This window comes from Mustelus asterias, chromosome 8, assembly GCF_964213995.1.
Source record: "Mustelus asterias chromosome 8, sMusAst1.hap1.1, whole genome shotgun sequence".
NCBI lineage: Eukaryota > Metazoa > Chordata > Chondrichthyes > Carcharhiniformes > Triakidae > Mustelus > Mustelus asterias.
This window is the reverse complement of record NC_135808.1, coordinates 81,682,936-81,700,032: the sequence shown is the minus strand read 5'-3', so window position 1 is coordinate 81,700,032 and position 17,097 is coordinate 81,682,936. Positions and strand designations below refer to the sequence as shown.

Genomic DNA, 17,097 nt, shown 5'->3' with positions numbered 1-17,097 from the left:
CAGCTCCAGGGTCCCGGGTTCGATTCCCGGCTCGGGTCACTGTCTGTGTGGAGTTTGCACATTCTCCTCGTGTCTGCGTGGGTTTCCTCCGGGTGCTCCGGTTTCCTCCCACAGTCCAAAGATGTGCGGGTTAGGTTGATTCGCCAGGTTAAAAATTGCCCCCTAGAATCCTGAGATGCATAGGTTAGAGGGTTTAGCAGGTAAATATGTGGGGGTAGGGCCTGGGTGGGATTGTGGTCGGTGCAGACTCGATGGGCTAAATGGCCTCCTTCTGCACTGTAGGGTTTCTATGATTCTATGGTCGTAGAAGTTTACAGCATGAAAACAGGCCCTTCAGCCCAACTTGTCCATCCCACCCAGTTTTTACCATTAAGTTTGTCCTAATTGCCTGCGTTTGTAGGACTTTGTCCAGCAACAATGAAGGAATGATGGTGTATGACTTAGTGGGGAAATTGGGGGAGGTGATCCCCTTATATGCCTGTTGCTTTGTCCTTTAAGGTGGTAGACGTTGCAAATTTGAAAGGTGCTGTTGAGGAAGCCTTGATGAATTGCTTTAGTGTGTCTTATGATGGACTACACTGTAGACATGGAACATCGGTAACACTGTACCTTTGGACTGCCTGTTCAAGAGCAAATCCTAATTGAGCTGAATTTGTTTACTGCTCAGTGTGAGCAAAGTTGAAGTCTGCATTTTTTGGTCAGCGCTTTGGTGCCTTTAATTCAGCAACTTTCCTGTCTGTCCATTCAGACTGCACTAGGTTAAATTATATCTTGCATTTTTTTTTTTAACTCTAAAGTAATACTTTTGCTCAGCATACAGCCTGTCACCAAGATCACCATCGCCCCCTCCACTTTTCCCAAACTCAGCCAACAGATACTGAACTTTCATGAACACCATTTGAAGGAGATGTGGATAGACTGGCGAATCTGGGGTAGTTCTCGTAAGAATATAACTGGTGAAGAGGAGATTTGATAATCAAAGAAGGGTTTAGGTAGTGTGACGTTAGTGTATCTTTGAGATGTTTTTTTCTAAATCATGTTTTCTGCAGTTGTAAGCAGGCCTTGTTGGCTTCAGTTGTTTTCTCATTATGGTACTGGTTTGTCTGGAGGAGTCTTTTTATCGCTGCTTAAATGGGGGTTTGCTTATTTTTGGGGGGGATGTTTATGACTCTGCATTGTTAGAAGAAAAACTGGGTGACAGGAGCTCTTTTTCAGTTTGAGCTGCTGTTTAGTTTGCTTTAGAAGGGACATTAAGCTGGAAAGAAATCTCTCTCCCTCTCTCTCTCTCTCTCTCTGGTTTTGGAAATTCTGCTGGTCATCTGAAAGCAAGGTCTTGCCTTTCTGAAGGGGGCAATCTGCTCTTGGTGGCTGGCCTAGATTCCCTGGTGTTTTTGGAAGCTGTTCTGACTTCAAACTGTTCTGAGTCTATCCAGAGAACTGCAGACTTCATCCAAAGGACTCAATTCCAGTGTCACGTGAGCATTAGTCTGTGCTGTATTAAATGTTTGAAGGGCCTCGTTTATGGGAGTGGTTTGATTGGGATAGCTCCTATATTCGTTAAGGATTTTACATTATCGTGGTTTATTTGGTGTTGTTTGTAATTGATAGAAGTCATTGCTATACATGTTAACTATATTCTTAGATAAACTTTGTTTGATAAAAGCTCCCAAGTAGGTCATGTGAATCATAGCTGAAGTGAAAGCTATCATACTTATCCGAGTCAAATTCAAGATGCAAATCTTATGACCCAGGTAGGCTCCATTAAACACTTTGGAGCTTCTGACCTGATCAATAACAGTAGAGCAAATAAAAATAAATTATTTCCAGTGGCTGAAGGGTCAATAACCAAAAGGCACAGATTTAAGGTGATCAGCAAAAAACTCTGAGGTGACACGAGGAAAATCCATACTGAACAGGTAGTTATGAATGCTCTACTTGATTATGCTATTCTATCAACTTCTTCAATGCTATTCTGGCCTCCACTTTTCATAAACCAGCTAATCCAGAAATCTTGTAGCCACTACTCTGGATAGCTGTGCCTTAGTGAATTAATTTCAAGATCCTCATCCTCATTTTCACTGCATCTACTGCTTCTTTTCAGCCTGTTTGAGTAATCTTTTTCAATAAGATATTTGTTCACGCCTGCTACTCCAGGAATATTGTTTGCTCTCCACCTTCTGTTGACATTTGAACCAATATATCCCATTCCACTGGAATCCTTTTCCAAAAATACACTACCCGAAAACATGCATATCTTTAGACTTTAGACTCCCTACCTAACTAGATTCATTTTCTGCATGATAGCTGATCCCTCTAACATTGGGCCCGATTTTAACATTTTCATTCTAAGTGCCGAATCTGGGTGTAGTACAGATCCGACTTAGAAATCTGCTTTCAGACGCCCCCATACGCTCTCAGCCATCTCCAGTCCCATTCACGCGCGGCCGGAACAATTGGAGCTCTGAAATACGCGTTCGCAGTTGGAAAAAAATTGGAAAAAGCGCGCCCGTGTCAGATCGCTCCCGAGCCACAGAAAGTGGAGAAAGCGGCCCGGGAGCGAAAAACGGGAGCGAGGGTGTATCTCGGGAGGGGGGGGGGGGGTGGGGGGTAAGATGTATCTCGGGGGGGGGGAGGGATGGATCTCTGGGGGTAGTGGGGGGATGGATAAGGGGGGCAGTGATGTGTGTCGGTAGTGGGGGGGGGGTGGATAAGGGACACACACACACATCACTGCCCTCCTTATCCACCCCCCCACTACCCAGACCGATCGCCACCCCTGCCCCTCTTCCCCCCACCGATCGCCCGCAGAGTGGCAGCGGACCCCCCTGCCCTCCCCCACCAGAGATCCATCTGCCCGCCCACCGGATCCATCTGCCCCCCCCCCCCCCCCCAACCAGAGATCCATCTGCCCCCCCCCCCCCCCCCCAAGAGAATGGTCTGGCCTCTCTCCCCCTCCCCTCCAGAAGAACATCTGACCCGCCTCCCCCCCCCCCCCCCCCACACCAGACAACGATCAGCCCTCTCCCCTCATCACCAGACATCGATCGGCCCTCCCCCACCCCGACAGAGATACATCTGACCCGCCTCCCCCCCCCCCCCACCCCCCCAACCAGACAACGATCTGACCTCACTCCCCTCCTCCCCCCTCCAACCAGAGAATGATCTGACCCGCCTCCACCCCCACCACTGATCTGAGTCAGAGAGCCGTTGGAAACACTGAACGCGCTCTTCAGAGGCTGGAGCACCCGACTCATTTCAGCAGGTCCCTAAAAGCATGGTTCCGGATTGGCAAACGCAGTGGTAAAGTGGGAAATGCTGATAGTGTTGGACAGGCAGTTCATTAATTCAATTTAAATGCATTTAAATCGTCGTTGCGCCCGATTTGGGCGCGGAACGGATCCCTGCCATTCACGGGTCTCGGTAAAGTGGCGATCTGCGCGGACGCGGGTGCAGATCGCGATAAAGGCCTCACACCCGACTTTACCACGATTTCACGCCCGAAAACGGGCGCAAATTGTTGGTAAAATCAGGCCCATTGAGATATCATTTTAAATGAGAATTGCTGTATAAAAATGTGTTATTCAGCAATTGAAGTAGAAGTACACAGCGCAATCTGAAATAATAGGTTTCAGATTTTATTTATACTCTGCGATTTTAAAAATTCGAAGGATTATGCTTCTTTCATAGGAAACCTTTCAGCAATATTTTTCATCAAAGAACATCAAATTTAACACTGGGTGTGCAAACTGAAATTTAGCAACTTGAGATATGAAGAGAACCCTGTGTAATAATCTAATAAATATAATCTGTGAAGTTGACCTCTATAAAACATGTTTGTTGTATCACTCAAATATATTACCGTGCAGCAATTCTTTACTGATGTGCAGGTTGAAACTGTAGCATACTGTAATCTATTATGCAGCCTGACATATTATTCATTGTTGAAAGAAAGAACTAGTATTTAGATTGCAACATAGCATGTGTTAAAAAATTCTAAAGTGCTTCACAGCCGGTGAATGACTTGGAAGTGCAATTACTGTAGTTATACATATAAGCACGACAATTAATTTGATCGGTAGTCAATTTCACATTGTTGTGATGTGACTCTTCTCATCAGTATGTATAATGTGACATCAGCAAATCCTTACCTCTTCATTGACAGCCTTAAAAGATGAGTTATAAAACAAGTATTTAAAACGTGAATGTTTGATTTGAGTAAGTAGCATAATAGTTTCTATCTTTTCTGTTACAGCTGGCATCTGGTGTTGAGACTGTTGTCGCAAAGGAAAGACTCTGGAATTTTACAGAGGAGGAAACAGCTGAGCGAGTTGTTCTCCAAGTCTATGCTGACTCAAAGAAGTATCCTTTAATGGTTAAACAGAGGGACATAGAATTTTATATAATAAGACCATAAGACATAGGAACAGAATTAGGCCACTCGGCCCATCGAGTCTGCTCCGTCATTCAATCATAGCTGATAATTTTCTCATCCCCGTTCTCCTGCATTTTCCCCATAACCCCTGATCCCCATATTAATCAAGAATCTATCTATCTCTGTCTTAAAGACACTCAATGATCTGGCCTCCACAGCCTTCTACGGCAGAGAATTCCACAGATTCACCACTGTCTGGATGAAGAAATTCCTCCTCATCTCTGTTTTAAAGGATCGTCCCTTTAGCCTGAGGTTGTGCCCTCTAGTTCTAGTTTTTCCTACTAGTGGAAACATCCTCTCCACGTCCACTCTATCCAGGGCTTGCAGTATCCTGAAAGTTTCAATAAGATCCCCCCCTCATCCTTCTAAACTCCAACGAGTACAGACCAGAGTCCTCAACCATTCCTCAGATGACAAGTTCTTCATTCCAGGGATCATTCTTGTGAACCTCCTCGGGGGGACCCTTTCCAAGGCCAGCATACCCTCCCTTAGATACAGAGCCCAAAACTGCTCACAATACTCCAAATGGGGTCTGACCAGAGCCTTATACAGTCTCAGAAGTACATCCCTGCTCTTGTATTCTAGCCCTCTCAACATGAATGCTAACATTGCATTTGCCTTCCCAACTGCCAACTGAACCTGCACGTTAACCTTAAGAGAATCTTGAACAAGGACTCCCAAGTCCCTTTGTGCTTCTGATTTCCTAAGTATTTCCCCATTTAGAAAATAGTCTATGCCTCCATTCCACCTTCCAAAGTGCATAACCTCACACTTTTCCACATTGTGTTCCATCTGTCACTTCCTTGCCTGTCCAAGTCCTTCTCCAGTCCCCCGCTTCATCAATACTACCTGTCTCTCTACATACCTTTGTATCATCTGCAAACTTGGCAACAGTGCCTTCGGTTCCTTCCTCCAAATCGTTAATTGTGAAAAGTTGTGGGCCCAGCACTGACCCCTGAGCCACACCACTAGTCACCGGCTGCCATCCTAAAAAAGACCCCTTTATCCCCACTCTCTGCCTTCTGCCAGTCAGCCAATCCTCTATCCATGCCAGGATCTTACCCTTAACACCATGGGCTCTTAACTTATTTAACAGTCTCCTATGCGGCACCTTGTCAAAGGCTTTCTGGAAATCTAAATAATTGTCAAAACATAAGTAAGTAAAATCATGCTGAGCAAAACTTATTTCTGAAGTGCTTCTCAGTTCCCGTGTTTTAATTTTCCGGAAAGGGGAACATGAGTTTTCTCCCACAGGTTTCTGCCATTTGCAGGAGTCCTCATGTCAGCTGACACCAAACTGAAATTCCTTTTAAATGACAGCTTCTTGTTCTTGTAAAAATGCAATGGAGAGACAGGGATAGGAAGAGAAAGAAGTTGACAGAGATCTTTTGGAGCACTGAAAGAGCTTGCTCAAGAAACGTATGAGAGAGAAGAGGTACTCTGACAAGGAAAGAGAGAATGAATGTCAGGAAGCAAGAGAATGACCATACAACAAGGAGAGTAGGAAAGATAGACCATTGCAAAATATTCTGATCATCAACCAATCCTCAATTCATGCTGATATATTACCCATGATCTCATGAGTTCTAATCTTGTATTACAACTCTTGTGTGGCACTTTGAATGCCTCCTGAAAATTTAAATATACTACATCTACAGGTTCCTGCTTATTTGCCCTATGAGTTACATTTAATAGATTTGTCAAACGCAATTTGCCTTTCAGAAAACTGTGTTGAGTCATTATAACCATGTTGTGGGGTGGAGAATATGATTTGGGTCTAAACTGGATTAGAAGAATATGACCCAGATGGGCCCCTTTGTTATTATCAGGAATCCTACTTCCTTCCCATTCCCTTGACACCTGCACCACATTCTCCCTCTCTTCCCAAGTCCCAGAGGAATTAGATCATGTTCTCACACCTGTACCATCTCTCCCAGTAAATCTAGGTCAGAGTGTTGGCCATAACTTTCTACCCAATAAAAAAATCTATGCTCAAGTAAATTGAAGAAACTGTTTCCTCTGAAAAAGATCCACAGTCAGGGGACACAGATTCAAGGTAATTGGCAAAAGAACAAGTGGTGACATGAGAAAAAGGTTAGACAGCAAGTTTTCATCATCTAGAATATCTGTCTGAAAGAGTGGTGGAAGAAAACTGAACAGTGAAAGGGAATTGGATGAATACTTGAAAGAGAAGCATTTGTTGGGCTGTGGAAAAAAAAGATGGGGATTGGATCTAATTGTACAGTTATTGATCTAACTAATAACCTGTATAATCACACGGGTGGTATTGCATGCTGGGGCGGCACAATGGCATTGGGGCGGCACGGTGACACAGTGGTTAGCACTACTGCCTCACAGCTCCTGGGACCTGGGTTCGATTCCCAGCTTGGGTCACCGTCTGTGTGGAGTCTGCACATTCTCCCCGTGGTCTGCGCGCATTTCCTCCGGGTGCTCCGCTTTCCTCCCACGGTCCAAAGATGTGCGGGTTAGGTTGATTGGCCATGCTAAATTGCCCCTCAGTGTCCCGGGATGTGTAGGTTAGAAGGATTAGTGGGGTAAATGTGTGGGGTTGTGGGGATAGGGCCTGGAGTGGGATTGTGATCAGTGCAGAACTGATGGGCCGAATGGCCTCCTTCTGCTCTGTAGGGTTTCTATGATGATTAGCTGCATACTGAATGGGATAGAGTCAGAACAGGAGTTCAGATCTGGATACTGATGCGTTTTGTGGCCATCAGCAGCTGAAATGTATTCCACCACAAGCCTGTTTAATAAATATGAGGGACATTCTATCACAGCACCAGGCATATGTAAAAATACCCTGCCAACCTGTTGAAGCTACAACAATAACAACCATCTACCTTGCACCTTTAACATTATTAAACATCCAAAGGTGATTCAAAGAGCATTTTAAAACAAAATGAGCCGCATGTGGTGATATTAGGTCAGATGAGCAAAAGCATGGTCAAAGAGGTAAACTTTAAGGAGTGTCTTAATGGAGGAAAGTAAGGTAGAGATGTTTAGGGAGGGAATTCGAGAACTTAGGCCCTAACTGGGTGAAGAAGGCATTGTTAGAATGTAGGGCTGGAGGAGATTGGAGAGATAGGGATGGGTTCATGGAGGAATTTGAAAACAAGAATGACAGTTTTAAAACCAAGATCTTTCTTGACTGGGAGCCACTGTAGGTCAGCCAGCACATGGGTGATAGGAGAATGGAACTTGATGCGAGTTAGGACATGGACAGCAGAGTTTTGACTGATTTCACTGTGGGAGAATAGTCAAGTCTAGAGGTATTAAAAGGCTTACTTTCCTAACTATCTTTGTGGCATCAGCAAATTTAACTACCACCCATATACAGTCCTTTCACCAAGTCATTGATGTAGATTATAAATAGCTAAGGCCTCAGCACTGATCTTTTTGGCATTCTACTAGTTGCAGCTTGCCAATGTTAAAACAACCCATTTATTCCTACTATCTGCTTCTTATAGCTAACCAATCCTCCATGTTACGTTACCCCTTGAACCATGGGTTCCTCCCTTTTACGTCTTGATTTTCAAGTATTCTTGAGATGTTTTTGTGTCTTCTACAGTGAAGACAAGACACAAAGTACCTGTTCAAAGCTTCTGCCATCTCCTTGTTTCCTCTTGTTAATTCTCCAGTCTCACCTTTTATGGAACCAAAGCTCACTTTAGTTACTCTCCTTTTCAAATATTTATAGAAACTCTTGATATCTATTTTTATATTCCTGGGTGGGAGTGTGGGGGGAGAGTAATAAAAGATGATCAGAAGTGACCTCATTTCTGATTAATACATTGCAACAAGCAAGACCATCTGAGATGGCCAAGTCAAGAGGTTGGCAGTGAATGTTGGTTTGGTATTTTATATAAAGGGAGAGATTTTGCAAGGATTTGAGAAGAGTGGATGTGATCAGTTGAGATGTAGGTTAAAATACAAGACAAATGTATGCTAGAAGAAGCCATTCAGCATATCACACTTGGGCGTGGCTACTATGCTCCAACTTTCTTTGCTCCTTAACCCTGCAAATTAGTCCTCTCCAGAAAGATCCTATGGGATATGTTGCACCACCCTTTCAGATGATAACCTTAACAGCTCTATGAAATTTCTCCTGGTTTCGATACTAATTATGTTGCATCTTTGGCCTCTGGTTACCAACTCCTTTACCAGAGGAAAAAGTTTCTCCCCACTTACTTTATCAAACCTCTCATAGTTTTATATTCCTCAATTAGATCTGCTCTTCTCTGCTCTGAGGAAAACAATCACAGCTTCTTGAATGTTTCCAAGTCCAACTGAAGTCCCTCATTCCTGATATCATCCTGATTAAACCTCCTTTGTATCCTCTCCATAACCTTGGCATTCCTTCCTCAAGTGTGATGCCCCAAATTGGAAATAATACTCCAACTGTGGTCTAAACAGAGAGTTATAAAGGTTTAACTAACTTCCTTGCTTTTGGATTCAGTGCTTCTGTTTGCAAAGTCAGGTCCCCATATGTCTCATCAACTTGCCCTGCTACTTTAAAAGATTAGTGAACTTGCTCTTTTAGATTATGCTTCCAGTGCATATTGTTCCTCCTAAAGTGCATTCTCATCTAGCTGCATTGAATTGTGTCTGCCATTTGTGCTAATTTCCCCAGTGTATCTCTCTGTTCCTGAGGTTTGCAGCTAGCCTGTTCAGTATTTATGATGTTGACAAGCTTGATACCAACCAGAAACTTTGAAATTGTACTTCCTATATCCAGTTAGGTCATTTATCTACAACATGAAAAGCAATGGACCAATGCAGACCCCTGGTGTTAGAACTCGGGTAATGAGGTGACGAAGGATGGAACTGGAGCCAAGTCTGACTTACAAACTTTTATATGTGGCGTTACACAATACATGCATCTCCAACTCGAGAACTAGATTTTCAGCCTGCTGTATACTCTTGGAGGAAGTCTTGTGGTGCACTGGTAGTGTCCATATCTCTGGGCCGGAAGCTCCAGGTTCAAGTCCCACTTGGGTACTTGATGGCCACAGATGGTGCATCCGTAACGTAGCCAAACGTGAGCCTGTAAATCTGTCCTAAATGTCAGATGGTAGCTAAGAGTGGAAGAGTTTCCTGGTCAGCCGTACTGCAGAAGGCAAACCACTGCAGTACTTTTCCAAGCATGGATCCATCCATAGTCAGAAATGCTCAAGTCATTAATAAGATACTTGGATCTGCAGCTGAAATGCTGTAGCCTGCAAGGCTACGGACCAGGTGCTGGAAAATGGGATTAAAATGAGTAGCTAGTTTCTTTCTTCTCTTCTTTGGCAGGTGCAGGCATGATGGGTTGAATGGCCCCTTTGTGCACTCACTTTTCTATGGTTTTCTAAGTTTCTGTGTCCTCTTTGGGCATGGTACCAGATGGAGAAGGAGGATATATCCTTGAGTAAATCAAATAAAGTAATTGACTGAAGAACTACTCCTTATCAGCCTCTTTTAGTATACTCTTAAATGAACTAATAACCAACCTGCTACATCTGAGGACAGGCAAGTTCCCAATTAATATCCACCACCTAAATACAATTAGGAACTCAACCGATGCACAATTTACATCAGGGAAGGGGACACACCATTGCATCCTTTTCCAGTCAGAGCAACAGCTGTTCACCACAACTCTCTGTATCCTATTTCTTCATCAATTTCAAATTACCACCTTTTTTTAATACCATGTGCTTCTGTTTTCTGAAGAAATCTATTATGAGACACTTTAACAAATGCCGTTTGAAAGTCCATCTGTGTAACATCTACTGCACAACTTCTATCAACCTAATACTTAAATCATTCAATCAAGTTAGCCAGACATGATTTGCCTTTAACAAATAGATGTTGGCTGCTTCTTATTACCCCATGCTTCTCTAAGTGAGAATTAATTTTGTCCTTAACAAATGGTGTTTAGTAGTTTTACTACTAAATTACTACTTAAATTAACAGTTTTGCCCCCTGTTAATTTTGATTAAAATATGTGCAGTTTTCTAGTCCTCTCGCACCATTTCACTATTCAAGGAGAATTATGGTCAAAGCTTAAATTGTCCTCATCCTAACTTCCTTCAGCGATCTAGAATGCATCTTATATAGATCAAGTGAAGTGGCTGAACAACAGAAGCAGCATGCCCTAGACAGAGCTGAGAAATCCCACAGCCAGTGAATCTGCAGTCCTGCCACATCCACTTCTGAATGGTGGTGGATAATTAAACAACCAACAAGAAGAGAGTTATCATGAGTATTCCCATCCTTGTCAGAGCCCAGCACAGGACTGTAAAAGATGAGGCTGAAGAATATGGAACAATATTCAGGTAGAAGTTCCAAGGTGGTGGATCATCAATCTCTTTCTAGGCCTGCCCCAGCAAAGCTAGTCTTCACTATGAGGTTCGTGGTGGAAGATATAGGAGGGATGTACGAGGTAGGTTCTTTACTCAGAGAGTGGTTGGGGTGTGGAATGGACTGCCTGCTGTGATAGTGGAGTCGGACACTTTAGGAACTTTCAAGCGGTTATTGGATAGGCACATGGAGCACACTAGAATGATAGGGAGTGGGATGGCTTGATCTTGGTTTCGGAAAAGGTTCGGCACAACATCGTGGGCCGAAGGGCCTGTACTGTTCTATGTTCACCTAATTTGATGCACTCCATGCACCATCAAGAATCAACTGAGCACAATGGATATAGCAAATGGCCACCAAAACATTCCAGTTCTTGCACTGAAGACCAGAGTGAATCACATCTCCAGCCAAGTTGTCCAGTATGGCTACTGGCATTTACCCGACAAAGTGGACAATTGCCCAGGTAAGCCCTGTCCACAAAAAAAGTGGTCAGTGGCTGCCATTCAGGCAGGCTCCTTTGTCCTGCATGTTGTTGAGCTTCTTGAGGGTTGGGTTTAGGTAGCTGGAATACCAAGCCTCTGGCCTGCTCCTGTAGCAGCACGATTCATGTTCGATGCTGATCCAGTTAACTTACTGATCACTGGTGACCCTCAAGACGTTGATGGTTGATTAAATATGGGGAAGTAGTTGGACACTCTGGATGGAACTAGCCTTTGCCAGACTTGACTATTCCAATGTAATCCTGGTGAAATTCCTAGCTTCCGTCCTCATCGAATTTAAATTCATCCAGAATGCTGCTGCACATACCCTAACTCGCATCAACGCCCGTTTGCCTTTAAGCCCGACTTGTTAACCTCATTGCATCAAACCCTGATTTTAAAGTTTCTTACTTTCATGTTAAAACTCCCCATGGCCTCACCCCTTACTATCTGAAATCAGTAGTGTGGGCGCTGTGCTTTATCCAAACCAGTGTGAGCACTGTACATTCCCTGAGTCCGGCAGCTTGATCACTTGCAAGTTCACGGAACTCAGTGGGATCGGCACTGTGCATTCCCCGAAGTCGGCAGGGTGGGCACTGTGCACTCCCTGAACCCAGCAGGATGGATACTGTGTACTCTTGGAGCCTGGCAGGTCAGGTACTACCGTTTCCGGAACCTGGTAGGATGGGCACTGTGTGCTCCCAGAACCCAGCAGGGCAGTGCAGAGAACATTGAATTACTCCACATGGATTAATGGTAATGGGTCAAATTACCATTCCTCATAAACTAGTCTATCATGCCTTCTAAGTAGATCAGTCCAGATCTGGTTTCACCAACTTCAGTTGCACTCATTGCCAGCTTGCAGTAAGAAATAAAACATTGAACTAAACTTTGAATGCTTCCTTCCTCGAGCTCACACAACATCAAAGTATTAAAAGTAAAAAGGAGCACCTTTCTGCAATGAATTCTCACTCGTACCCAAATTTCAACTTTGATACCGTTTGTGATGAGCTCTGTTTACGTGACACACTCTGGTTTCACTCCAATCCTCATCTTTGTGGAATAAATCATCCAAAATAGTTTATAAGTATTGATTTAAAGTGAAATGGCAACCAGTAGAGACAATTGCAACTTAAACTCACAGTAACAAAAAATTTATTCGATCTGCTCTAGTTGAAAAATGAACTTGAACTTTTCCTGAGCTCATTAAATACAGAATGAAGGTGCGAGCTTATGATCTTCAGAATCCACAGGTAAGAATAGTGTGATAGAGTTTAAATTCACCTCATTCAAATGAAATGGTATTTTCATTATTTAAGGACCAACTTTCCACTTTATTGTGTTATTTCTGTAGCAGAGTTTTTCTTTGTTGAATTATCAAGTATAGCTTTAAATTTTCTTAAATTTTAAATTTCAAGTCTGTGGATGTGTATGCCATTAGAAATATAGGTAACTAGGAGGCTTTACAATCAGTGTGGAAATTTGGCTGATGCGAGCAGCACTGGCGTTTGAGCTTTCAAAACTGCCCCTGTGAAAACTTGCATTAATAAGCTGTGTAACTGTTAATGCATTAACTAATAAAGATTTTGTATACTAAAACTCAGTTAGTAGTATCAAATCTGGAGATTGCTGAAAAGAGAGACATGTCAAAACTTTTCATCTTGCACCCATCAAGACAAATGCAAGAATGTCAAATTTCAAACATTCACAACAATTTATACTGCAGGAGAAAAGATATTGATGGTTGTTGGCAAGTCGACTCTGGCCGAGGCATTTCCATGGAGAAAGTAAAGGGGAACTATTGGTTGCTCAAGCTCCTGGGTAATTCAAAACTAGTGCAAGGTTTGGACATATTACTTTTATTTGAAGAGAATAGGTTCCTGAATATGAACGTATGTTGCTTCTAGCTAGGGTAAATGAGCCATGTTGCAAGCTTGACTGATTATCTTAAATTAGTTGTTAGTGCACCTATTAGCACACTTAGGATTGTTCAGCAAGTGCTGCACAATCACAGAATCACTTCAAATAGTAGACATTTTGGGGGTTTTTTTAAGCATGGTCTGGTTACGTAAATACGAATAACCAAAGGAACATGCATTTTTATTTGATCAGCCAGTTGTTGGGACAACTGGCTGATCAAAGGCTTTGCCTTTCCAGAGTAATTTAAGGTAGACAATGCACTTTTCAGGTTTGAAAGTGGTGGCTTTTGGCCCTTTGCAATTTTGCATGATACACAGTGAATAAATGATCTGATCAGGATAGCCATTGTGCTGCAGATAGCTTTGACGCACTCTATTTCTGTGTTGAGCTTGCAAGGTGAGCAAATGGCTAGGGTCTTTTTAGAAATTGGGGGTTTGCGGTGCTATGCGAATCCCAATGTGTATATTGACCAGTGAAGGTATGCTTGCAATAGATAGTAGCAGAGAACCCATTAGTGGATTTCTCAATTAGCACATCAAGGAGATTGACTTTTCAAAAAGCGTTTGACACAGTATCATGTAATAGAGTTTTTCTCAAAATTAAAGCTCATGTGATTGAAGGTACAGTGGCAGTATGGAATGAAATTAGCTAAGGGACAGAAAGCAGAGAGGCGTGGTGCATGATTATTTTTTGTGAATAAAGGGAAATGTGCACGTATGTTCCCCAGACACAAAACTCAAAAATGCAGCAATGAGGATGGTAACTGACTTCAGGAAGACATTGGCGGACTGATGAAATAGGCAGACACATGGCAGATGGAAGTTAACAGAAGTGTGAAATGATTCATTTTTTTAAGAATGAAAAGTAGCAATATAGACTAATTGATACAATTTTAATGGGGTTATGAGAACACAGAGGTGGAGGATGTTTGTACACAAATCTTTGAACGTAGCAGGACAACTTGAAAACACTTTTAAAAAGCCATTCTGGACCCTTGACTTTATTCGTAGAAGCATGGAGTACAAAAAGCATGGAGGTTATGCAAAACAATGCAAAAACACTGACTTGGCCTCAGCTAGAGTGATATGTTCAGTTCTGGGTGCTACACTTTAGCAAGGATGTAAAGATGTAGAGAGGTGCATCGTTGTGCATCGCTGAACAACATCACAACAGGAGGCCAATATCACAACTAGTAGGACAGACCCAAGTGTTGGCTTCCTCAGCTAGAACAGAATACTAATGCCCATTAGTACAGAAATTACAAGGTTTCTTTGAACACTTAGACACATGGCAGTTGGAATGTGCTTTCGCTACTGTTTTCTTAAAGGATAAAACCTAAATGATGCATGCCCATTATACAGGGTAGGCATAATGTTTCACAAAAATGTCTTAAAACGATGATGTCCCTTTTTCCTTTCCCATTGTTTGGGGCATGCCTATTCCAATAGCTCCATCTATGTGCAGAACATTGAATGGAGAAGAACAAAAAAGGTAAGTAATCCTTTTTTATTGCTCCTTGGGCCCTGATTTTCCTTGGACTTTCTGTTGTTGTGCAGTTGTGTGCCTGATGCGAGACCCCAAACAAGTGTTCTACTCGGAGCTTCAACATAGCAAGCAAGCCCCATGAGGGAAGAGGAAGCGCTTCAAGGACACCCTCAAAGCTTCCTTGAAAAAGTGCAACATGCCTACCAGCACCTGGGAATCCCTGGCCCAGGACCACCCAAAGTGGAGGAAAAGCATCCAGGGAGGAGCTGAACGCCTTAGGTTTCATCACCGAGACCAAGTTGAAGCCAAGCATCAACAGCAAAAGGAGCACATGGCAACCCAAGCACCCGACCCACCCATCCCCTCCAACCACCTCTGCCCCATCTGTGACTGAGATTGTAGGTTACACATTGGACTTCTCAGTCACCTGAGAACTAATTTTTAGTGTGGAAGCAAATCATCTTCGATTCCAAGGGACTGCCTAAGAAGAAGTATATTTATTAATGCAGCAATTCACAAACATAAACAGGGTTTCCATTGCATTTCCAGGAAAGTTAAGGTGTATAGCGCAGGATTAAGAAATTTGTTGCCATAATGACACATAGTGAACAGAAATGTTGAGAGGAAAGTATTCAAATATTTCACATGTACCTGTATAACAGTTTCATAACATGCTTGTTTGCATTTAACCGTTTTTCAGTTGTACTGCAGGAAGCTACAATTTGTAACCCTGCCAATTTTTAACTTTTCCACTTTTTTTTGCATTAAAGATCAAATCATGTGTAAATATTGGGATCTTTAATGCTAGCTTGGTGCAGCTGTGGAATTTTATGCTTTTAGTCAGAAGGTAGCTTTAAATACTACACCAGAATTTGAATACCGAAGGATCACTATATTGTTGAAGGTGTGCTGTCTTTCAGAATGAGATTAAACCAAGACTCTGTGTGCTTATACGAGTGTATGTAAAAGATTCCACAGCATTACTTGAAGAAAATGTGACTTTTCCAATGGCTGCTATTCCTCCCTCAGGTTAGCACCACCAAAAGCACAAATTAACCAGTCATTCATCTCACTTGCTGTTTGTGGGACCTTGCCAGATTAAAAATGTCTGCCATGCTTGTTAGATGGACAGTCTCTGTTCATCGGAAGTAATTAATGCCTGTGAGCTACATTAGGGGACATCCTGAACATTGTGTAAATGCACATTTTTCTTCATCTTTAAATATCTCAAAATATATTTGTAAGATAGTTTCATGACATAAAATTATTTTTTGGGATAATACAAGCAGGAAAGCAACCAATAGCAAATATGTCACAACAAAGTAAAAACTGATAAATCCCTAGAAACTGATTGTAAATATGTTGGTTTAAAACTTTGACATCAAGGTATTAAATAGAAATATTTGAACATTTTTAACAGTGGGAATAGTATTATGTATGCCAAATACTCATGCAATAATTCCAGCAAGAAAATATTCTATCTAATAATGAATCTTAATTTTTTGTATTTTCAAGGCTTCTATTAAAATGCTGGATTGTAAATCTAGCAGTTTGACAGCTCCATGGCAGGTTATGGAAGCCACCTTGAACGTGGATGTTAATATCCCGATACCTGTAGCTGCAGAACATCAGTTTGACAAGGATTCATTGGTATGTGTTACATATTTTGTTCTAAATCACTCCATTTTTGCACTGATTAGGGTTTCATGAGTCAAATATTCTTCTGTTATTTTGGATTCCTCCCACTGTTCCTGAAGTTTGATCTGGGCTTGATTGAACAGTACAGGAAATGGAAGATGGATAAGATGTGATAAAAGAGTGAGAGATACAGGGATATTTGGCAAACCAATCACCTCTTTTCCATTTAAAACTGCCAATGTAAAAATAGTGAATACAGTATATTATGTTGATAGGGTTACTTAGGAATCACTTTATGATGAAGATGATACATTTAGGAGAGTGGAGAATAGTGCAGGCTTATTCCACGTGTTGAAGTTTGAGGTAAAAGTACAGCTGTTGGTAGGATAACGGAAAAGTGAATAATAATGCTGTAGAGACAACAGTACCTCCTAGAAAGGAAAATGGAGAAGCAACAGATGAACAGTATCAAATGCATGTGGCAGAAATAGTAGAAAATGATCCAGCAGATGCATTGGCAAATGAGATTAAGAAATTCTGTCATTCTGTCAGAAGAGAGGAGTCATGTGCAGGTGGGTATTAACTGAACCGAGTAAGAGAGGATAGGGTGAAAAAAAGCAAATAGTTTTGGTGTAAGAAGAAAATGCTAAAGTAATGGTTCTCCCAGTACAGTCCAAATGATTCATGAGCGCACAGGATAAAGGCGGCAGGGAGCAGATGGTGCTCAGAAGGATAATGATCTCCTGCTAGGTGGTTCTCTCTTCGTTTCATTCAATCTTTTCACAG

At 42.3% G+C, this 17,097-nt stretch overlaps 1 protein-coding gene across 6 annotated transcripts in view; it reads left to right on the top strand.

The window, feature by feature from the left end:
* odr4 (odr-4 GPCR localization factor homolog) overlaps nucleotides 1–17,097 on the top strand; it is a 97,813-nt gene that overhangs the window by 31,659 nt on the left and 49,057 nt on the right. For all 6 annotated transcript variants that reach the window (XM_078218343.1, XM_078218344.1, XM_078218346.1 and 3 more), the window contains 3 exons: nucleotides 4,253–4,359; nucleotides 12,485–12,521; nucleotides 16,189–16,323. In XM_078218343.1, coding sequence (XP_078074469.1) covers nucleotides 4,253–4,359; nucleotides 12,485–12,521; nucleotides 16,189–16,323 — 279 coding nt within the window. The remainder of the gene's footprint in view (nucleotides 1–4,252; nucleotides 4,360–12,484; nucleotides 12,522–16,188; nucleotides 16,324–17,097) is intronic.